The 25,423-nt window shown below is 33.7% G+C and overlaps 1 protein-coding gene across 1 annotated transcript; it reads right to left on the reverse strand.

Annotated features, from left to right (window-relative positions):
- Positions 1–2,308: 2,308 nt before the first annotated feature.
- On the reverse strand, positions 2,309–25,243 carry LOC125067887 (voltage-dependent calcium channel subunit alpha-2/delta-3-like). Its single transcript, XM_047676783.1, has 25 exons — positions 25,077–25,243; positions 24,676–24,940; positions 24,202–24,367; positions 22,771–22,902; positions 22,288–22,565; positions 21,504–21,733; positions 20,849–21,071; positions 20,232–20,372; positions 19,682–19,774; positions 19,371–19,394; positions 18,836–18,862; positions 18,618–18,698; positions 16,345–16,419; positions 11,977–12,084; positions 10,530–10,789; positions 9,741–9,898; positions 8,375–8,494; positions 7,804–7,997; positions 6,382–6,528; positions 5,824–6,096; positions 5,134–5,230; positions 4,268–4,434; positions 3,896–4,057; positions 3,643–3,768; positions 2,309–2,464 (listed from the first exon to the last, which is right to left on the reverse strand). The coding sequence occupies exons 1-25, from the start codon at positions 25,241–25,243 to the stop codon at positions 2,354–2,356; spliced, it is 3,825 nt and encodes a 1,274-aa protein (XP_047532739.1). The 3' UTR covers positions 2,309–2,353.
- Positions 25,244–25,423: the final 180 nt, after the last annotated feature.

The raw sequence follows: 25,423 nt of genomic DNA on the forward strand, positions 1-25,423 counted from the left end.
TAAATCCTTGCGGTCCGTAGCGATCTGCGCCTCTGGTCTTGGACTGTTGTCCCATCGGACTCTACAGTAAGGAAATAGAGTTACTGTACGACACGTTTGCATTGTAATATCTTCCGCGTAGTTGGCTAGTCTATAAAATTAACCACCATGTGAAACTCTAGTAATTTGACAGGACTAGATTATATGACTGCGTAACAACTATTGACCTTATTAAGATTTACGAGTTCCCAACTTCAAAGTTGAGTCCTAAGGGTGTCTGTCAGGACGAAAGAAGACTATTTGCCACCTTTTTTAACTCGACGTTTAAGAAAGAGATAGCAATACGTTTGATCTGACAAATTACTTCAGTTCGGAGATAGACGGCAGGATCGGCATTATTATCAATGTATCCATTAGTGTCGATATTTAAAGCGTTGTACTTAATTTTACTAACATAATATATTTTCTTTACAAATCGACACGGTTTACGTCGACTTTCATTTACGATAACATTTCTCTATAATTAACAGTTTTCGGACGTTAAATTTAAGATGTATAAGTATAATATGAAAATTCTAATCTATTTTTTAATAAAATTGTATAAGGATTCATTAGAATTAAGGTTCAGCGAATTCATTATTTTCTTTACAATTTTATTCTTTAATTATCATGAATTATGTAATTTTATCACTCCATTAAACGGGCCGGTTTTATTATCGTTTGTCGAGGAATTCTCGATATATTGGGAAGTCTACGGTTCATTCCTCGATAAATATGTGTGAAACCGTAACGTTTAATAATAATAATATTCATTAAATTCGATATTTAAATAGTGAATCATTCGATGTTCTAATTTTAAAATATTACGTTATACTTTTAGGATATTCAATGAAGTAAATTTTGTGTTCTCTGTACCTACTCGTGTCGTTCACTCGTATGTATTTAAATTAAAAATATTAAATTCTGTAATTCAATAATTATAAACTAATACTGTTTACATTGTTAATATATTTGGATTGTGTCGGTAGATTTGAGAACCAATTAAATTGGAATTAGAATCGAATAATATTTTTATTCAAAGGTTCAGTTTCGATTTGAGAAACTTAGCCTATTGTGATTTAGTTATTAAGTTGAACGAGTCTCGTAATAAAATAAAGCGATGCAATTGTTTGTGAAGTCTAGTAATTCAAGGTAGCAAATCTCATGACTCGAATAATTAACACAATGACAAGCGAAGTGTAGAATAATAATGCGGAGGAAATATCCGTCATGCTAACTGTTGTGTTTCGTAACGATGTATATTTAAATATATACCAATCATTGAAACAATGGATTACCAAACATAAATGGTTTCTAAAAGGCTAACCGAAAGAGCGAATGAATGAGGCACGGCTGGAACATTAATCATCATTCAATTTCGATTCGGTTGCAGAAATGTTCTTTTATTAAATTATCTTACTTATACGTATCGTATTGTTTAAGTTTGGTTTTGTTGCAATTGTTCGATTATCAATTATTAATTATTGATATTACGATTATCCTCATACTAAAAATTGTTGTACAATTGTTGTTCTTATATACCATGCGTTGTCTCCTTCATTCAAAAGTGAAATGGTTTATGTTAGAACGAGAGAAACCATTGAGTAACTATTCAACCGTTTTTCAGTGTTTATTAGGCCGTTACTACAATTTCTACACACAGAGAAATGTTTTAATTATTAATTAATTCGTAATGAATGAAATGTTTAATAATTTGCCAATAATTTCCGTTCCGTTCCGTTCAATTCGTTCCGTAAGTAAATAGCCTTTTAGGAACCTAATACAAATTAATTATTTTTCTATGCTACTAATATCGTTTATTCGTAGTAACTGTAACCCACCAATTTATATAAGATTTATTTCAATAGAATTATAATATGAGGACTTAAAACTAAGGAAGTAAGGAATAATGTTGTTATTGTACTTTCGTTTGAGTTAATTTATTTACCTAAAGCTGCCATTATTACGCTTACGGAGAAGTCGTAACATAATTATTACCTATGTATTTAGTTCTTTTTATTTAATTTAAAATGTAATTTTAGTATAATATTGTGTCACATAATAATTCTATTGAAATAATTCTATTCTATTGAAATTTTGAACATTCCAAAAGAAAATTAACGTCTAATTAAAGTTCTCAAAGGAAATGTCGACAGCTTGGTGATTTGCTAACTTTATCACTATAAGTATGTAATACATTTCCGAACCAAATAATTATATTTAATAAAACAAACTAAGGAATGTGGTAAATGTGTTTCATTTCAACATTTTTAACAACAGGAGCGTTTTTTAAATGATATTTTATACATGATTATTATTTAAATTATTTTTACAATTATATAAAAAAATTGAAAAACATAATAATTGATAGAATAATTGATAGGTGAATATTGCTAGCGGAGTCGGGGTCTGGGAGCCAAGGGCCACATTGTCGATAGCCCACTTCCTGAAAACAGAATAAAAATAACTAGTTAGCCGGTCAGTAGAGCTATTCGTGAAATGATAAAATCAAAAACCAAAATCGAAATATTTTTTATTCAAGTCGGCTCATAAAACTTTTGAATCCTCATGATACAGTGTTGAATTAAATGTAAAGCTAGCACCGTTTCGGAAAGTAGATTCTACCGAGAAGAAACGGCTAGAAACTCAGTAGTATTTACATTTCAGTTACAATTGAATTTTTTGATATCCTGCCCAGAACTCAATAAATACTTCGTCGACGCTTTTTTATCTTTAATATCATCTTGTATTGAGTTATATGCGTTTTTTGATATGAGCCGAGTTAAAAATAACTGTGGAATCTTTTTATAGAATAAATTGTTTTTGATTATAATAAAATACATACATTACATACATTAAAAGAACACATGTATCAAAATATCGTATCACCGTTATTTGCTATTTAACTTTTAAATAATGAGATAAGCAGAATTATTAAATGATAGCATCATAGATTTTATCGAAATAGAGTGAAGTAGCAATAATCTACATCTTGGAGAATATTATTCCGCGAATAAACACTATAAAACGACGTAACTAATTTGATAAAGGTGAATAGTTTTGTCTATTGGTCTACTGTCTGACAAATCCTTGTCCAAGTTTAGTTAATGTCTTATCTTAGTTAAATCTTATCTGATCAAATCATTCAATATCGATGGATTTCATGTTATTTACGTTGTGACAAGTTCCAAAATTTTCATTTCTCTTTGTTAAGTCACTGGTTCACAACGGTAATACCGCTTTAAGTAAGTGAGAAAATAAACTGTTAAAAACTTCTTTTATACTTAATATTGTAAATAACGAAAGTATCTTAGTGTGAGTCTGACTGCCTGTCGCTCTTTCGCGAACAAACCACTGAAACGAATTTGATGAAATTTGATATGAAGAAAGCTTAAACAACAAGCTTTTTTATACCTAACTCCTGGCGACCAATCCCTAAAATGCGAGCGCAGCCGCGGGCGACGAGTTTGTTATATAACAATAAAATCATTTCTTTGTATTTTACGTGATTCGATTTCGATTCGATTCGTGATTGCAAATATTCTCTTTCTCATTAAAAAGTAAAGGCTTAGTGCCGGCCAACTCCAAAGGTCGGGCACCACGGGTGCACAGAGGAGCGCTCACGTAAGCGAAGTCGTGCGGGAAGCAGCGCGTGTGCGGCGCGCGCGCGGGCAGCGGCACGCGGTTGCGCCAACACGCCAGCCGCGCCGCCGCCGTGCCGCGCCGCGCGCCGCCCGCCGCCTGCGCCAGCTCCGACAGCGGCACCTGCGTCCCAGTTGCTTCGGCTCAATCGTACTATACGAGTATACTAAACTGCTATCGTACTCGTTGTGAGAGGTTCGAGCTGCGATCACTGATGCTATTGAAATATATATACCGGTTCATTGGTGAATGGATCATTGACAGGTTTTCCAGAGTGTTGACATCCGTTGTAGATCGCCAGCAGGAGCAGGTTGGTATTCGGAACTTCTGCGCCGACTAGAGGCCACTTGCACAAGTGGGGGGTCCGCCTTAGAGCTTCCATTGCTTTTGGAGTACGCTGTGAAAAATAAAAAAAAAATGTGCACAAAATATTAAATATTATAATTACATACGTTGGTATTGAGATACTAGTGCTGAAATGCAATTTTTAATAAGATGACACGAATATTTCGTGAAATTTGGCATAGGTATAAAGCATATCTACTTAATAATGTTGAAAAAACGCGTTCGAAATTCTACAAATATAAATATATGCGTGATAGCGCACCTGCAGTTCGTAGAGGGCGCGAGAGCGGTCGCAGGCGGTGAAGCGCGTCCTGTTGACGAGCACTCGTTTGTCGTAGAGGCGCTCGTACTTCTCGCGCTCGTAGTCGCGGCGCAGACGCCTGCGACGCTTCTCTTTTTCGGCTTCCGTGTCGCTCTTTACGAGAACACCTGAATTTCACAAAAGTTATATTAGCTATAAAACTTAAATATATACCTACTAGGTAAGTGATTAGAAGATGTGAAACTTAATCGGCGATTGCAGGTACAAACCCGGACAAGTACCACTGAATTGTCATGTTAAGCACATTTGTTCACCATTCACCTCGGAAACCTGAGGAAACCTACAAATGGTGGATGAGATTCTGCCACATGTATCCGTCAATTCACATTGGAGCAGAGTGGTGGCGTAATCTCTAGCTTTCTCCTTTAAAATTAGAGAAGGCCTTAGTCCAGCAATGGGACATGTACTTTGTGTTACTTTATCGACTGTTTGCATCAGTAACTTTCCACTTCAACATATTAACATTGCTCGTCTCGATGTTTTGCTGTTACCGTGGCCAATCAAGCTATAAAAGTGATTCTTTGTGCTATTAATCATAATTGATTAATGTAAAGTTGATAAAATTAATCATTAATAATGAAATCAAAATGTATCGACCATGCTGCTTTTGGAGCATCGAACTCAGTTTAGTAATAATTTATTTAAAATATTATATTCAACTATTTAAAAACGAACCTTCTATATTTTTTTTTATTTTATATTCTTTTGACATAGTGTCACTGGATTGTCTGCTCGTGATGGGTACAGTGTCGAAACACTGTCATAACTAGAAATTAGGTGTGAACGTAAAACAACAACAAACTCACTGGAATATAGTAAAGTGACAACTGTGAGAACATGTTCAGTGGCGCGTATGAGCATCTTCACAGAATGCCAAGCTGACCTCACTAAAGAAGGTAGCGACTGTAAAGTAAATAATTTTTAGTTAATTTTGGTTTAAACGTGTTTATTCTTTTTACAGATAGGCAAACGTCAAATTATACATGGATGGTATGTGGTCACCACGCCCATAGACAATGGTGCTGTAAGAAATATTCACCAATGCACCACCAACCTTGGGAACTAAGATGTAATGTCCCTGTGTCTGTAGTTGCACTGGCTCACTCAGCCTTCAAGCCGGAATACAACAATACTGTTGTTTGGCTGTAGAATATCTAATGAGTGGATGGTACCTCACCAGAGGTACATTTACCTATTTTCCATTTCATTCAGCAAGCAAAAATACTGCTGTATTTTTATGTGCTTGAGAGCGAGAGGAGAGAATGTCTTGTAGCAGTGGGATATTTAGAATATTTTATTATACATATTTACAAAAATTATATTTACAATTACATTACAATGGACGTAACATCTTAGTTCCTATATTTGGTGGTTATTAATGATCTTTATGGAAGGTGGTGATGGTTTAGGTTTGTTCAGGTAGTTAGATGTATTTGCTTTTTAGCTTTTATAATATTAATAAATTATTTGTATAAATGCACATGTCCGTCACTAACCGGAGCTCTCGAATATATCTTTTCATTCTTAGGCGGGAAACAAACACCCTGATAATCATGTATCCAGCTCAATTTAAATATATTTGCATTAAGCAGCGCTGCCATCGCGGCAGGGTGCGAGTTAGCAAGATGTTCTCTCAGCGGCTCTTCCTCTTCTTCCTCGTCGTCCTCACGCACGTTGGACACTATCCACGCCCCTTCGTCGATGAGAACACAGGACCAGTCCTTGCCGTCGCAACGCGCGTCGCAATCATCTTCATCCTCCTCATCGCACTAGCATTAGTTGAAACAATTTTAGTTTGTACATATTTAATGTATGTATTATATTACAAATGCTATCACAAATTAAAAATAATATTATAAAGGCCTATCCAAACTATACATATGGCTAAATATTCAAATTGTGCCTGCCTTTGAAACAGGAAGGTAAATGAAATAAAATATTTACAGACAGATAGTCATACTAAAATTTCTAAATAAAAAGGGCATAATTTTGATCAGACAACGAAAATATGTTATCGAGAAATACCTATATATTTATAGTTTAAATTTACTTACGTCATCCAGGATACGTAAATTAGTAACGGAGTTGAGCAGGTCCTCTAAATGTTTGGGATGGAAGTGGTAGCCGGCGACACCGAAAACTCCCGCATTGGTATGTCCCAGAGTGCGAGCTGCCGTGAGCCACTGATATCGCTCACCTAGCTAGTATGTCAGAAAATTCATAAAATAGAAAAAAGGTTTATTGAGTATAATTGAATACTCCTAGATTATTGTGCACCGGGAAAACCTCAGGTGAAATTCCACAATCAGTACGTGCGTGGAAAGAATGATCTTAGATGATCCAAGTTTCTCTTTATGTGAATTGGTAATTCTTAACGTTGCCAACATCTCTACACAAAGCCAAAGGATCAAGTAGATCGAATAGGGCTTGATCGTCGATAATTCAAGCCACTGCGTTGAATATCGTCAAAAGCAGAAAGCTGGTACTGGGGAGCACCCGCCCAGCGGTGAGAGCAGTACTCTATGTGAGGCCGAACTTTCGCCTTGTATAGTTTTCGGCGAGTTTAACGTGAAGTGATATCTTGCCTTGTGGAGCACACCAAGCTTTTTGCCAATTGACCGCTGAACCGAACGAGACTTGAAACATCAACGTCAATCCGATATTAGCTGTGGCGGTAATGGGAATGTTCTCAAATCGTGGGGATACGACAAATGGTGACTTTTAGCGTGTAGGTGATAATAATTCATAAACATACATAATGTATTTATAAATGCAGCCGTTATCGCTACATTTTTTTATTATAGATTCCATTAAAGATACAAAGATCCGATAACGATGATGATGGAATCTGAAAATTATTACAATATTCGCAAATGGAGTTGCACGAAAAATATAAAACTTTACTTCGTATTCATTTATGTTGTAGTATTGTTTTAGTTAGCTTTTAATCAATTTTCAGAAAAAGGAGGCCATTAATTGGCCGTATGTGCATCAATTTTGAGTATTCTGTACCATTCCTACAAATTTCTCTTAAGTACTCATGTACCCTAATTTCACATATTTATCACAGTAAATTTATTCGTCTACTGCATATTCAAATATTTATTTCATTTGCGAAAGGATTTCACGGAAGCTTATATACTTTTTAATTGAAAAGGATTATTACTGTGGAATAGTGTGTTATCCTCAAAGTTACTAATCGTAATTCTTTGGCAACCATAAATCCAGTATTCAGTTCAGCGCTATTTTTGGTGTAGTTTTTTTTGGTATTCAAAAACATTCAGTTTTTTATGATAATGATTCGTCTTAAAGTTATGTCTGTATATAGATATGATTAGTATATCATGATGATGATTGGTAAAAATCTCATTACTGACCTGTAGACTATTGTATTTATAGCAGGCTTAGTGTTGGAGCTGCTGTGGTTTGTAGCATCCTAGCCGATTAGTTTTGTTAAGGGGAGTAGGCGAACTCACCGACGGTGGCGGCAGGAAGCTGTTCCTGTGTACGCGCGCGGGCGCGACGGGCGTGTGCACGACAAGCGTGTCAGGCGCAGCGGCGGCGCGGCGGTACCACGGCTCAGCGGGGCCGTGCGACCACAGGTCACCGGAGGGAGGCTCCGCGTGAGCACTAGTCGCGCGGTGTACCGCCCATCGCATTAAACCACTTTCTGGGGAAAAGATTTATGTCATACTGTAAGCAGTGATTACACCGTTGTAACGAAACTAATTAATTAAAGTAAGATTAAGACGGCTAAGCTACCCACACTCACGTTCGCGCTGTTTCTCAGCGTTAATTCAGTCTGAGATGTGATTTCATTTCATATAATGAGTGATATGTTTTGATTCATAGGAGAAATATGTACTACGAAAATTGTTATAAAAGTTCACAGACTGTATGTTGTCTGACGATTTTTACTATGTTTTTATCCCCAACAGTAACAAAATAGTAAAATAACGTTTAATCAAAAACTGACATAAATGTCAGCCATATTGATAAACCTAGACTAGCAATATCATGAGCACAACGATTGGTTGATATAAATACCACTAGCAAAGAATGTCGTAATGGAGCCCAGCGAATGTTCTCCCTCGATGTTGTCTATCTCCATCCACGGGCCAGTGGCGATTATCTCCTTGCATAGACGGGCCATTAAGTCCTCATTACCTGGACAAAATTGTATTCAATTAATATTTATATTAAACTAGCGACCCGCTCCGGCTTCCCACGGGTGCGATGCTGATACTAAATATACTGCAGAATGGATTTATATACAATTTTCACCGCTTTTTTGTCATTACTCATTAGACAATACAAACCACTATGACCCTGCATTTAAAATCTGTATTATCTCCGAAAATATTTCATTTAAAATTATATGGTGTAAAGGGCCACGTTGATTTATATAAATGCACAATGTATTTAATGTACTTAATTGGATAAGAACTTATGCTTTATTGCTTAGAATCGCTTCCTAAATAAGCCTAATGGCTCTCTCGTCAAAAGTGAAGGATAAAAATGGTTATTGAGGGTTATCCCTAAGAGATAGACATATACCATCTCGGAATTTTTTTGGTAGACCTTTTCATGGTGTACAATACTGTAGTACATTATACTTGAAACACTCTATCTATTTTAATAAAACCGCATCAAAATCCGTAGTAGTTTTAAACATCTAAGTATACACAGGGACAGACAGACAGCCGGAAGCGATTTTGTTTTATACTATGTAGTGATACTTAAAATTTTAGATATAAATAAATAAAATAATTGGATGGTTTGATTTTGTTTTTATCATAATTTAATAATAATTGTATTATCTGTGCCGTCAGTGAGGATACGCTGATCGCAGTGATAGTTGATGTGCTGAGTAAAGATAACTCATTAGCACTATATACTCTGTACAATAAGTTAATATGTATGGTATAATTTGTGCTAATCGAAGTTTATTTGCAATGTCAAAGATTGCTGCGAATGATAAATATTATTATCAAAATTTCAACTCAGTCGTTTGGGTTTGCATTTTCAAGGAATTTCGACATCTATGATTGAACCTTTGATTATTTTTTTTTTATATAAGTCACTCTTCTACATTTGGCAACAAAATTATGAAACCTTATCTGAATGAAATTTTAATGACAAATAGTATACACTAGTTCAGTTAGGAGTTTGTCGAAAACAGTTTATTTTAATTATGTTAACGTTTTGTTTTTCTTATACAGCTATACTACCGCTCTCTACCCGGCTTACTTATTTCCGCTCTTTAAAAATTAATTCTTTGTAAAATCGTAACAATTTAGTTAAGCGCCATCTTTGAAATGAGACCATAACCGGTTTTTTATGTGCAAGTGTCGTGCCGTAATAACTGGGACAAAAATCGGCTTACGCTATTAATATATAACATTATAAATACATTGGTAAGTTTTTTCCAGAAGAGACGGTTTAATTGGCGAAAAGAGATGCTTTATTTTCCTCATAGCGAAGTTCGCTTCGTCTCGTCTTCGTTTGATGAAGTGGATTATTTCTTCCTTTTTTGTTTCAAAATGTGGGTCGACATATTGACAGTACAACCTGAAATGTATGCACTTAATTGATATGTTTATATAAGAGTATACTTGGTGGCAGGGCTTTGTTCAAGCCCATCTGGGTAGGTACCACCCACTCATCAGATATTCTACCGCCAAACAGCAGTACTCAGTATTGTTGTGTTCCGGTTTGAAGGGTGAGTGAGCCAGTGTAACTATAGGCACAAGGGACGTAACATCTTAGTTTCCAAGATTGGGGGCGCATTGGTGATGTAAGGAATGGTTAATATTTCTTACAACGCCGTTGTCTGTGGACGGTGGTGACCACTTACCATCAGGTGGCTCAATTGCTCGTTCGCCTATCGATATCATAAAAAAAAGTATAATAATACTAAGGTAGTTTTCTTTTTCAGTTTATATATGCTAACAATTTCTAGTGTACAGATCATATGCAATGCGTACTTAGGTATAGTCAAAAATAAACAAACCCTAAAGAATACGCGATTTCTTTATTTAATACTACTTGAAGGACGTTGACATATTTTTCCGAATTTTTGTGTCCGGTTACGGTGACGGATTTTACATCCCATCGTATTCTTAATTATGGAATAGAGTGCACTTGTTTACACGAACATTGCATATTACAAGGTGCTAGTCTAGCTGATAAATATACATACCATTCTGGATGTACGGAAAACTCAGTGTCGTGCAATATCTTAAATGTTTCTTTAGCTAGCTGCTGTGTGAAGGCTGCGTCAGGAACGGCGTGTCTCGTGTTATATTTTGGAAGAGCAACTACTACCGTGTAATGGTCCATCACTCTCTTCCAATAGTAGTCTTTTTTCTCTAAGATCGCTCGCATACCGCTTTCGAAGATGCTTTTAGTTTCCATTGTTCTGTGTCCACTGGGATGATCGACAACTAACTCTTTTCGGAACTAATAAAGAAGAAGGCATAAAAAAATTAAATTCAAGTAAGCTTGTATAAGCATTTGAATCGGCATGTAAAGAATTTAATGCCGCAAGATTCTATATAGAAGATTAAGAATTTAGTCTACTAAAAAGATAGTCTTTTCTCAAACGAAAATACATATTCAACTATAGCTAAGATTTGTCTTTTCTGTTCCTTATAATTAATCCCTTTATATCTTTCTATTTCATATAAACTTTTGATAAATATAATAAATTGTGACATAGTTAATAACCGGAAGATGTATTTATCTGTTGACCTTTACTTAAGTAGCATTACCCGCACCTTTTTGCAGATAATCCGGAACGTGTGTATTTTAATGCGATTAATAAATGTATAGCCTTGACTATTGTATATTAAATTCGATTTATTTAAACAGAAGAAAAGAAATTCCTGGTCACAATCGCTCAAAATTTTTTAACCACGCCTAATTATGCGAACTAACTTATGAGACGTTTGTGCCTGATATTGCTCTGGCGAACTCAATCAGAATTCAGTAATTCCAAGTTTATTCTTTTTTTTTTGATTCGGCTTTTATTTGTGCCAAGGGGGCACAGATTATAATTTTAAGATGAATAGATGAGTAAACTAAATGGCATAGGCTGTGCCAAAGTATTCCTTTCCAGGAGGAGAAGATTTGGTGCTTATTCCCGACGATGCTTCAAGCTTCCTCAGGCAGATTCTGTCAGTCCGGGTTTGATTATTGTCTAGGTTATTACATTAGTTGTAATTAATTAAATATATATGTACCTAGAATCATGATTCGCGAAAAAATATTTATTTTTCGACGAATACGAATCTAGACGAAGATTACTATAAGTAATTGCTTTTTTTTTAATTTTATTTAATCGGACGCAATAATATTTAATCTCCATCTGATTATCAGCAAGATATTCGGTATAAGACAAAGCGACGTTAATTTTTATTATTAAACAAACAAGAACAGAATATTAAAATTTCTCTGACTTCGCACGGGCAATAAGAGCCTACGACCCTGTGGATAACTGTAGTTACTCAGGAAAATGGATAGTGAATTATTATACTATTATATAATATCACTATTTGAAAGAAACTGCAATTGTGTGTAACTGGGAGAAGCCGAAAGTATCTCTATTAATACTACAAGTTAATCTATTGGATAACTAATAACCTCACCTCGTACCAATCTTCTGGATAATCACGCGGCAAACGATCTGCAGCGGGCTGCTCGACATCTAAAAAGTCGACTGTACGGTATCCTGGTTTTAAAATGTCGCCATCGAACTGAAAAAAAATAATTATACGAAATTAAAACGCATGGTTTTTTTAATGATTAGATGAAATTTAATATTTTATAATATTATTTACTGTATTATCTGCTAGATAACATTAAGATGTACATGAATGTTTGATAGTAGGTATGGAAAATATAAATACATTATCAACAAAACTCTCTAGTTACAATTCTTTAAAAATTGCCGTCGAATTTGGGCTTACGGTGCAGTTTTCTACAACTGTATCAATTCCATCCTTTAGACTCAGCTCCACCCCGTACGCGGTTTGAAATCTTAGTCAACTATCTGATGTTGATACTTTTCGATTAGTGAACTGTGTCAATTTTTATAGTATTGTGTCTTGCGGCATTTTGCTTGGAGTAACGGTATTGAAACTGTTTTTATTCTGTAAAAGAGAGCTGATCTACTTATTACCTTTGACTCGAGACCCCTTTCGCGATGTTTTTAATTAAGTGAGTATACTTAAAATTGCTTCCCAATATGTTTACAACAATACTATGTATGTTCACAATAATATAAATAAACAGTGACAATCATTGTATAGACACGAGGAGAAAATGTAAACTTATAACACTTCGTTTCTGACTTTGCAAAGAAAATCCATCCTACCATAGTCGTTTCTAACTGGGTCTTTTAATAAATTTAAATATAATGTCAAAAAATAAATAAATAATAGATTAGGCATATTACATAATTAAATTTTATATTAATGATAAAAATACACAAAGACCAAAAGATTTAGAACATACAAAATATCAAATCTGTTTGAAATTCGTATTTTAAAGGATATTAACATATATGTAAATAAATAGAGTATGTTTGTATAATGTGTATTCTCATCTCACTACTATAAAGGGATCCGGATATTATAATAAAACGTACACGATGTATTAATGGACTCAAGAATTGGCGGAGTTATTACTGTGTTTCTTGCCAATGTGAAGTGAAGAGTGGACTGCGAGGCAATCGTGTCTACTTCCTTTGTTTTTTTTTTTTATGAAAATGTACGATTGCTTATATTTGTAAACAAATACGCATTGATAATTTATATATATATTTATATATATATACATACAGGACTATTAGTAATTCGATGTATTACCGTTAGGAGATGATCCCCTATCATTGCGATAATTTTAACCCCCATATGCAAAAGTGAACCATTTTTGAGGTATTACGTTTTTTCAAAATTAGTCAAAAATGGCACTACAAAAATTTATTTACAAAAAAGTATCAATTAAAATCTATTTTTTCTTCTGATTATAAGCTATTATTTCAATATTTTTTGATTTTTTTTCCTCAAAAATGCTATAAAAACAAAAAAAAACAACATCGTTACGTTATCCCTGTATATTTTACAGCGCAATAATAGAAAAAAACATTTAAATCAAAATGTTATCATGTTTTATTAATGAGTAAGTCTACATGAATAATTTTGTCAATAATAATTGATAAAGGTACTTAAGAGCTTAGACTCGAGTCTTAACAATGAAAGATTTCACATCAGTGATTTGAAAATTAGAAAGATTAAGCGTATTTAATCATGTTGTGATTTATAAAAAATTATCGTTATTATTCATATTATTTTTTAGACAATGACTTCAAATCGACATTAATGTACACTTAGCTATATATCTTGACTTTATGCGGGAAAAAATTACTCAAATTCATAATGATATATTAAAATAAACTATATTCAGCTCGTCTTCATCCGTCTCAAACAAACAAAACTAACCTTTATAATATTAGTATGATGACGACTGCAAACTTTATCAATAACGTAAGATAACAAAATCACTTTTTCTTTTGCCGAATATTATATGCTATGCTATGCTATGCTATATTTTGTGTGAGCGGCAGTAACTCTACATTTTTCGCCCTTTTTGTTCCGAAGAAAAATGAACATAAGCTCATATTGTGAACAATAGATTAGGTAAGTATTACAAAAACTTCAAATAGCGACACCAAATGTTTGCTTGTTGATTTATAGATAAGATAACTGTAATTATTATAAATCAAAATATTAATCATATAATAGGAATTACTGAGCTCATAAAATTGTCTATATGCAGATTGCCAGACATAAGATTAAAATATTTTCTTATAATAAACAATTTTATCGAAGGTGGACTAGCTATTATGTGGCGGAACCAGGGCCGGATCTGGTAATATCTGGTACATTTAATTCAAGTCTCAGAGGTCTTCTACCCTTATGTAAGTACGAAGCATTAAAACGTTATGATAGCATTAAAAGTAATCTGGATATATTTAACCACTTACAAGGACTAATACTAAAACCGAGTCCGAACGGGCAAAGCACCAATTCCAAGGTCCCTGCAGGATCATAGTCAGTTCTTTACGTGGATATCCTATATAAAAAACAATGATAATTTCCCAACGATGAAATTCTAATACTTGGTAGTAGGTCTTTCTGTAAGCTCGTCATTGTAGCTACTACCTACTCATAACATGTTCTACTACCAAACAGCAATACTTAGTATTATTGTGTTCTTGTTTTAAGGGTGAGTTAGCTATTATCTATTCCAACCATAACAGATAAAATTAAGTGACATCAAATTAACGCAATAGCATTAATTTGATGTCACTTAATCGAGTCGAGAGCTTGCTTAATCTATGATATTCACTATGAATTTGCGAAAAAATGGCGTTTTGGACGTCGCCGAAACTGTTATCGGAATTTTGGAAGTAAAATTAAAGTAGAAATAAGTAGTGCAATCGTGTTGTATTATAAATAAAGATATATGTATTAATCATAAACTTTTGTGATGCAAGATATAGCCGTGTTATTAGCAAATCGCATGAAATATCTAAGGTTTGTTTCTCTTTTTTCCTACTTCCGTTGGAATAGGTTTCGTGTAACTGTAGCCACAAGGGACATAACAACTTAGCTGCCAAGGTTGGAAACGCATGTTAAGAGTGGTTAGTATTTATTATAGCCCCAAAGTCTATGGGCAGTGGTATCCACTTTCTATCAGTTGGCATATCCGACCACTTATACGCTAAGCTACAATAGTTTTGACTTTTATACAAAATTAATGATTACCTTGTTAATTTTTAATGCGAATTTGTTTAATTTAAAATTGTGTTTCATTTTTATCTAATTTACTTTCTTTAGATAGTGTCGCTTAAGCAAACGTGTAGACAGGAAATAATTTCATATCTAATTTCTCGTATCAGTTGTTTTTATCAAATGTATTTATAAAAAAATAGGTCCTTCATCCTTTATTACATAAACAACAAATACAATACTAATAACCAGACGCAAAGTGAGGAACGACTTGGTTTTGTTGTTTCAAGGTAATAAATTAAGTTTATTTTACTCTACAGAACATACCCTGGGCTGAGTGTTATCGCCATATTGTTGTTTTGTGATCATCGAAATTGGCATATGTCTTTCAGATATTTGCCAATTTCGAAGAAGAAATGCCACTGTGTTTGTGTCTACCCTTAGGCACAATAACTATTTAGTCTGCATTTATACATATATTATTGTAAATCGTCCTCTATATTTTGTCACCGTAGGCGAAACTTATTAGTCATTCAGACTTATTATCATTAGAGCGTAAAGATCGAGTGTCAGTATGCCAAACATTTGTATTGTCGTCAGTGAGAGCAACATTATTTTTCTTAAATATTTTCTTAATATAAGACAGCTCTGCTTAATTTTTAGTTTTTTTTTTTCTGGGGATTGTTTTGTCTCTGAGAAATTAGAAAGGGTTACATAAAAGGTGGCATCATTTTAAATGGTCGATCACCAATTGTGGTAAGATATATCCGTGCCAGGTATTTGAATGTCCGATGGAGAGGGAAAAGTTCCATTGTGTATTCCTTTCCCTGTTGTTGCCTTTTCGTTATAAAATAGTCTTGTTAAAGTAATACTAGCTCTCCGAAAACCGTTACACGCGAATACTGTTTATCGACTTCTTTATAAGACGTCGTTCGCTGCTGTGATGTGTATTAACCGATGAAGCGACGGTTGCGCTAGCAAGTTGCAAGTTGGACATTACGTTTATAATTTAATAGGAGACTGTAACCTAAAGTATAACATATATCAGTGGTAAAATTAGATGAGATTTGTTGAATTCGATTATTTCCTAAATACACGAAATTAAATGGATTGACTTATAAACTCATTTATAAAGTTTGCATTCAAATTAAGTGTTTAATCTTGTTTTACATGTTAATCAAAATATCTAAATATATTTTTTATGTATTGTATTTTACTCACCACAACTTTGGCGTTCTCGTGTATTACAATGTTGCCTCTATGATCCACAATAGACAGCGAGCCCCCAGCACCTAGCTATAAATAGAATAAAGGAAATTATAGATTCCATGTGAATTATTTATTAGTTTATATCAAAATGGTAATAATAAAATTGTATATAAGCTAACGGCCAGTAGATGCCCAGCTACTGGGTCAAAATCTCGTGTTCACTTGTGATTTTTTAAATTGTTGAGTAAGTGTTGCTGGTGAAAGTAAAAAAAGAGGAATTATATTTATAATGAATAAACTATGATTAATAACAGTGAAAAGGTAGAAATTCTAATGATTTTTTTTGTAAATTTTGTTGTTACTTTTTTGCTTTCTTCTCTTTGATTAGGATGACGGCAAGCTTCCTTGCTAATATTTTATTAAGGTGGGCTGGACAGAGACATTTGTTTGATTGAACCACAAGAAAACATCTTACGATACCTAAAGGCTGTGGTACATATCAGGAACCACGCGGCCATTAAAAAAAGAAATATTTATCTGAATGATTATATCTTTAAAACGAATTTCTTAGTACATATAAGTGTTCGAACGCATAACGCAGACACTTAATAATTTTCCGTCATACAATTCTGATGACCAATATCGTGTCATAAATATTATCTATTATCAGAACTGCATGTTATCTGCACCTTATTTACATGTTTAGATATTATTACGTAGTTAGTTCAGATTTTTATTCATAAGACATTTTTTAGTAGACGTTGACGAATTTCTGTCTACGTATATATATCCTGGAGAGCGAAAGCAAGTTAGGTGAGATGAAGCAAGTCAAGCCTTTTCAATGCTAATTGGAAAAAAAAAAATAGCAGAAGTGTAACCCATTCTTTATGTTTCCATTCAAAAACAAAATATACTTTATTAAAGTAGGCTTTTACAAGCGCTTTTAAATCGTCATTTTTTTATCGTCAAGTTTGTTATAAATCTATATATCGTCTGGGTGGTATCTACCCAGACGGGCTTGCACAAAGCCCTACCACCAAGTATTAGCTATACATTTAAATTAATATTATAAAAGACGAGTATGTTACTACACGAGCCTGTTTTAATCTGTTTTGTATGTCTGCCATTATAAATGGAAACCGTAGATTAAATTTTATATATTAGTTCAAATAAAATCTGATTTGTGGTTAGATGTTTGATTAAATAATTAATGTTTGTGTTATTTACGCCAGATAAATTAACTACATGAGTATGATTTGAACAGGTTTATCTCGATGCACTTAAAACAAATCCTACCTCTTGTTACTAAGTTATTTTCAAGGTTAAAGGGGAAATACCCGTTCATTGGTGACCCTCGCTCTAGTACCGCTCGTGTGCCTAGATAACCACTTATCTAAGTACACAGAGTTAAACTACCGCAAAACATCTGACCCAGATCTCGAGACAATTAAGAATCGAAAAGTCGTCGTTGTCGAGTCCAATACAAATTTGTATTCGTACGTCACATAGGAAACGAGGTAGAGCCGCCCACATTGGAACAGCATTGATCATGTTATAGTTATTCTTATTACAATATATTTTATTAATTAAATCCACGCTATGCTTTTTCCATTGTCTATGCTTATTATGTGATACGATTCACGCCCCAATAATTGTATGATAGTGTCTGAAATCTTCATTTAAGTGTCGAATAAAATGTCAACGTTATTATACATATAACAAAGTTTGTACGTAATTGGATGAATCGGGACGTATTCGGGACAGAATGTAATCATTATTTTTTACATATGTATTGCGGTTTCGCTAGGTGTCGACCGCGTTAAACGTGTACTACATCGACGCCGCGCTGGGGGTGGAAGCGAGATATTATATTTCATAGGTGTACGCTATAGCGCAACAGAGGACTGGTGATTTTCCAAATAATTTGAATATTTTTTTTCAGTCAGATGTTTGAATAATTTATAGAAATCAAATAATTTCATCTATATAATAAATATAATATATCATTCTTTAATTCTTTGTAAAAACAAACTGTTAACACATAAAACGCATAATTCATGTAGTTATCTATAACATCTACATATATGCTATATTAAATGTTCGTCGGAATTCTGACGTTTTTTGTTTAGGATATATCTGTTGTGGGTATCCCGGGTGTCCTCGGGTGCTGGGATTAACGGGCTATAAAATAAAAAGGAAACAAACTAGTAGATATAAAATAGTTTTAGATGTTGTTATTAGTGCGTTAAATATTTACAATAGATAAATAATATTAAAATACTCACTAGGTAGTAAGGTAGGATTAGCTTGAGGTGGTCTATGGGTATATCGACTCCCGCCACTCCGAGCAATCTGTTAACGGGGTACTGCAAGAAGAACGACTATCAGTCATTTCTACGTAAATTCAAAAATGCGATTCAACGGAAAATATTGTTAACAATTAGCATTCTATATAATGTTTTAATTTTTTAAGTCTCGAAGGTAAATATTTCTTTATAATTACCGTTCTTGTTGAATTCCTCTGTTTTTCCTGGTATCGCATTAAATGATAAAAATGTCAATTGTAATGATTAATAGCTAACACTTATAGGTTGATCGAACATATTGAGAGATACTAAGAGATACTGATTAATGTATTGATTCATTCATTGATAAATTAGTTTTATAGAAGTTGGAAGAAAGTGGTGACTTCACAGGGTGTCGCCGATTAATACAAATACTTCACAACATCTGATAGTATTTTAATTAATTTGCGTAATTGCTTGGAATCAGTACATTAATTTAATTTACATCTTAAATCTAAATACACATTTATTTACTTCTTATTTTAACAATGAAGTACTTCCACGATAATTTTAATTCAAATTTATCTTTAAGAGGATGATTATTTAAAATATTATTGCTCACCTACGTTTGTAAGCAGTTAGAGACATTCCTTATGAATAAAAAAAATATTGTAATGTCATAGATAACTAGAATTTATTTATGGAATATATCCGAAATACTAATTGATTTATAGCACGTGCATTAAAACTTACCTCTTCCAGGATTTTAGTTATATTCTGAAAAAAGAATATATATATTATTAGAAGAAAATTAAAATCACAAATAGCAACACTGCCACCGGATATATAAGGACGACGGTTGGCGGTACTCGTGCGTCCGCTTAGCTGTCCGAATATATAGCGATGGACTGTCATAGATATCCAGTTTACAGGTCCACTTTGTGAATTTAAACATTTGACAAATTAATTAGTATCTGGCTACCTCGTTGGTACGATTTGACGCAATTAAAGAAATCTACGCAGACAAAAATTTATATTTTTTGGTTAATACTCTGGGTACTTACTTCTGATGTAGAGTGATCAAAGACGGGAACTGAAACGCTTATTTGCAGCCGGTAGTTTACATCTTCACCCTCATAATAGTGGCCATAGTTATCCTGAAATAATAACAGCATCAATAAACAAGGAAAATGGTAAGAGGAAAACACAAATAGACATATAAGATGATCTTATAGTATGTGGAAAGCTTACTCGACCTGACCCGTAACCTTAAATGTTGAGAATTAATGGTGATACGCTATTTAAATGAAAGTACCCTTAACAAATTATACTTATTCGCATATCGCTTATGGATCTAATATGATCAATTTCTACGTTCAGTTTAAAATAACCCCACAATCTAAGATGAATTCATTTTCGTTAAGTTAAGAGAAATTTGATCTATTCCAAAATTATGTTCCAACTTTGGCCGGCTACCTACTCCTTGGCAATTTGTTGTCAATCTTAGTACCTTGGTTACTGGTAAACGCTATCTGAAAGCCTAGTTCAAGTTCCTAGTCAATATACCACTGAAACCTACCTAGGAATATCATTAATGCCATAAATAAATCTCACCAATTGGCGTATGTGGATGTAGTCACCGTACAATTTCTCGGTGGCGAGAAATTTGTCCTTATTTCGCCGTAACTCTCCATATCGGAAGGTTTGCTCAGCATTTTCTTTCTGTTGCCAGTAGTATTCACTCCTTCTTGGATCCTATTAATTATACAATCTTTACTGAATTTTCTTTGTATATATAGATAGTTAATTAATAGTATTATAAAATAATGAGAATAGGTGAATACGTAAGAGATACGGAATGATGTTCCAATATAAATACACCAATTTTTTTGCCTCGATTTTGGTTTGCGGTCAGGATAGATTAAGTCAATTTTTTTTAATTACATGTTTGTAATACTATGAACCACATAAACACCCCAGCTGCCTAAATGGCCCATATGGTTAATCAATCCACCTGAAAATGTTTTCTCAAGAAGGGACGGCATCGGACACGTGTACTATTGTAATGTAATAATAATGTAAGAATGTTATTTCTGCGCCGAAATTGATGATGATGCTGAGATATGAAAAGATAGCTTATATCATTAAAGAAATGTTTTAAAAAATTTTCGTATATTTATTAAATAAGTATGTTCTTGTTAAATATATCTATGTTTATGTCCTACCCTCACCTCAACATTAGCATATACGTCGCTGTACACCCTGAGGCGATGCTTGCGCTGCGCCACGAGTGGGCGCTCCATGACCCGCAGAATGCTCATCACCTGCTCCGTGACGTCGGAGTCCGTGACCAGCTCCGCGTAGTACCCATCGCGTTCGCACGCTGCGGATCCCGCGTACAGCCGCGTGTTGTCACGCACGCCGAAGCGATCGTGAAGCCAGAGGACGAAAAGTCTGACGAATTTTGTAAAAATTATGTAAAATGTTGAATTATGTTGTATCTTAAAATAAAATATTTAGTATATATTTTTAATTTTATAGTATATATAAAGATATTCTTTAAAAAAATGTTTTAAATTCGATTTAACACAACACAAGCTATATCTATTTTTTTTAATTCAAAACGTTCTCTACCTAAAGCAAAAGGACCGCCTTAGTTTTTAGAATCACCAACTGTACATACATAATAAAGCCATTTAAAAATTCAATTATTGTGTTTACAGCACAGTGCTAATAAATAGCGTATTATTATCATTTTAAGACTCTTAAGCTCGTTAAAATATAAAATATATTTCATTTTAATTTTTTTTTGTACTTTTTACAACTTTTGTTCTGGCTGGCTGATAGTATTAGTAAATTATATTGACTAACTTCACAAACTATTACCTGATACTACCGTCCGGGTCGATTCGATGCATAAGTTCTGTATAGTTATCATATAGACTGTCTGTTAACATAACAATAGCTTGTTGGCAGGACGTTGGCGTGTCTTTTGCCTTACGCTGCTTATTCAGTAAGTGCACCGAGTATGTGAGGACGTTGTCCATTTTCGTTTCATTCACCGCCTTCTGGTGCTTTAGGGCGGCCATCATTGCGGCAGAGTTCACATGGTTCGCCTAATGAATATGGAAGAAATATAAAAGTAATTAATAAAAAATAATTGTATTCCGATTCGTCAAAAAAATATATCAAATACCACATATTTCCCAACTTCTAATATAAAGCGAATACATTGTAGTGCATTGGAAGTTTTGTTCGCAATTAAAGAATCCAAATAATACATATCAAATAAAAATCTCTAAAAATGACACGGATTCAAATCTGTACAGTATTGCTAAGAATTAAAAAAAAAATTGCAGTCAGGTCTACTGTTTCCTTTCAACTAATTTTGAATTAGTCTATCTTTAAGCACCAATACTTAGGATTTGTCGGTTTTGGTTTCAAGGGTGAGTGAGTCAGTCAGTGTAATTATAGATAGCAGGGTTGTCGGCCCATTGACGTTGTCAGATAGTAACTACGAGATATATTTATTCAAATAGCTCTATTAATATTAATCAAACGCAAAAATAATTCCATTAAAGAAAACATTACCTATCTTTTATCAGCTGTTATCGATTCTACATTTTAAAAAAAACTCAGTTCCTTAATTTGATAGCATCAGGTTACTCACTGGTACAAGTTTTTCGTTGAAACATGGAATGGGCGATTCCACCACAACATTGAAACGAAGTACATTGACTTGGTCATCATCTGTCAATGCGCTGAGTAGTGCAAGTGTGAACTGTTCAGCTATGACCAAGTTTGAGGAGTTCATGGAACCAGAAGCGTCGAGAAGAATAAGTACGTCTCGGGGGGCGCCACTAGCGCTGACGTACCATGGACGAAGTCTACAGTCGTATAGATATTCGCCATCCGTTTTCAGCTTGTACATATTTTGCCATAGGGCCGCTAAAAATATATTTCATTAAATTTTATCTTTACATTTTGATTAAGATATAAAACATAATGTTTTATCATTATTTTAATTAGAAATTCGTGTTTTTGATAAGCTATTTTGCATTGGACATAAAATTGCAAATAACAAATGATTTGCAAATATGAGAAATTCTTGTAATCATTTTCAATAGAGTATTAAAGTAAATTGTTATCATACCAGGATAATGTCTTAAGAAACCTTGTGCACTACACATGTATTGAAAGTCGAGTGTGGCATCTTGAGCGTAATTTTCTCTGAACGTAGACAGTAGTCCTTCTGTCCAATGTACATGTTCAAGTACCCGAGGATCTATAAAGATACATCCCTATTAACATTATACATGCGAAAGACTTCCAGGCAGGATATATTATACATATACATAGATATATAATTGTATTTAACTAACATGATTTTGTATTTTTAAACGTTGAAAAAAGTAACTACTGAGTTTATTGCCGGTTCTTCTCGGTAGAATCTGCATTCCGGACTATATTCCGGTAGCTTAACTTAATATAGTTGGATAAATTACGATTCAAAAGTGCTTTTAAAAGCCTACTTGAATGAAGTACATTTTGATTTTGATTTTGAGTAATGGTCTTCACGATTAAACCACTAAAACGATTTAGATGAAGTATGATATGAAGATAGTTTAAAACCCAGGGAAGGAAATAGGTTAGGTTTTATTATGGAATTCATGAATTAAGGGTGTGAAAAGGGGATGGAAGTTTGTATGGAGAATCTTTGATTTCTTAAGTGAGGATATAAAACTCATTAGCATTAGCAGCCCGTAAATGTCCCACTGCTGGGATAAAGGCCTCTTCTCCCTTTGAGAAGGTTTGGAGCATATTCCACCACGCTGCTCCAATGCGGGTTGGCGGAAACTCATTATAATTAAAATTTTCGTTAATTTAGGTATTTTTAACCTTTACTTTTTTTTTAAAGAATTTGTATAGGATGTATGGTAACATGAAATTTAATATTTTGTAACCTGTAGCTTGTAAATATTTAAAACTTATTAGATAGGATTATTCATCTAAACCGATGATTTCGGGTTCAAACCCAGGCAGGCACCACTGAATTTTCATGTGCTTAATTTGTGTTTATTCATCTCGTGCTCGGTGGTGAAGGAAAACATCGTGAGGAAGCCTGCATGTGTCTAATTTCAAAGAAATTCTGCCACATGTGTATTCCACCAACCCGCATTGGAGCAGTGTGGTGGAATATGCTCTAAAACCTTCTCCTCAAGGGAGAGGAGGCCTTAGCCCAGCAGTGGGAAATTTACAGGCTAATGGAATTAAGTATTAAAACATACTGAGAAAATGAATAAAAATCATATCCGCTATGCCACTGCAAAATTAATATAAAAGACTTTTAGAAATGGGGGCTTCCGATAAGAAATACTTTTCTTCAGTACAAAATAAAAAATAAATTGCTCAAATATAAATTTCGAAGTCAGACACCAGAATAGAATTCTTGATCTTCGGTTAAGATCAATAAGTAGTTCTCAATTTTATATAATTTCTAAAAATACAAAATAGTATGTCTATTCAATAAAAGCACAAAGATTTATCACACGAAACAAGTAAAAATATGAGAAATTGTTCTTACCACATTCAAATACTTCTAAAGCGACGTGAACGCTGGTGTACTCTAAAGATACATTCGCATCAAAGTGTACGCTACTCGTAAGTTTCACTTTGTTCAAACTGCTGCAATTCAAAGGAAGCTCCAAGTCTTTCTCCTGTTTCTCCTCTTGTTTTAAAACATCTATGTCCTAAAACACATTTTTTGCTTAAGTAATATTAGGTTTCTCATAATACATACTGTGCCTAACAAAGTATTTATTATAGTTTTACAATTGTTGAAGTCATTCGTTTTCATAATCGTTTTTTTTTGCGTAATGATTTTTTTTTATTTTATGTTTATTTTACTTTGCATGGTTGGCATGTTTATTTTTTAAACATTTTTGTTATAACAATAGGACGTTAACATTAACATGTTCTTAAGCTGAATTACTTTAAAGTTTGTCTGATTTTTTTTCTAATATAAATTGTTAAATATCTAAGTAACTATCTCACTTACATCACTCCTTACAAAGGTGTAATCCGACGGAGGGGGAGTTTTATTTGCAGCCAGCTCTTCTGCTTTTCTCATGATCGATTCGGCAGCTCTACCACGCCGTTCTAATAGTTCGTTCAAGATATTTGTAGTTTTTTCCACAATTGCCGTTCCGTTACGAACTTCGGACTTTATATCGGCAAATCCATTTAAAAGAATGTCTCGTCGCACAAACTGCTTTTCATTTTCGAACAGTTTATCTGCTATTGCCTTTGCCCAACTCCGTACTCTTGATTAAGATGCAAAAATTAAAACTCGATGAAGAAGTTGTACTAATTATATTGCTTGGAAATTTTAATCAGTTCTTGGTATATTTAATCTGTTCGTTATAATTATATTAATAATTTTCTTAGAATAATACTTACTGTTCCAGTGTGATAATTTTCGCTTCAGTCTTTTTCTTTTTTAATTTTGGACGAACAAAATTTATTTTCGTTACATTTGCTATTTTCAATGGTACACTTTTGGTCTTACTTTTATTCACTAACAAGTGCCCTTGGTGTTCCTCGAGAGATTTTTTTATTGTATCCATGGAATTGGTTTTAATTGAGGCATTGGTAACATTTACGAAAAAATAACATATTAGTAAAATTATGAATAGTTTTAAATTGTTATGCATGTTATATAATTAATTAATTTTATTAATAGTAAAGTGGACGGACATTTTTGGTTTGGAGAGCAACGTGAGGCGGCCGGCAATAGCGCAAACTAG

The sequence above is a fragment of the Vanessa atalanta genome, chromosome 12 (genome assembly GCF_905147765.1).
Source record: "Vanessa atalanta chromosome 12, ilVanAtal1.2, whole genome shotgun sequence".
Lineage (NCBI taxonomy): Eukaryota > Metazoa > Arthropoda > Insecta > Lepidoptera > Nymphalidae > Vanessa > Vanessa atalanta.

What these genes read in the sequence shown, in the direction of transcription:
- LOC125067887 (XM_047676783.1), bottom strand. Translation starts at nt 25,243, where the DNA reads ATGGATACAATAAAAAAATCTCTCGAGGAACACCAAGGGCACTTGTTA. An exon ending in ATCCAGAAGATTGGTACGAG is followed by an intron (nt 10,790 to 11,976) that starts GTGAGGTTATTA and finishes CTTCTTTATTAG; the next exon opens with TTCCGAAAAGAGTTAGTTGT. An exon ending in ATTTACGTATCCTGGATGAC is followed by an intron (nt 6,097 to 6,381) that starts GTAAGTAAATTT and finishes AACTAATGCTAG; the next exon opens with TGCGATGAGGAGGATGAAGA.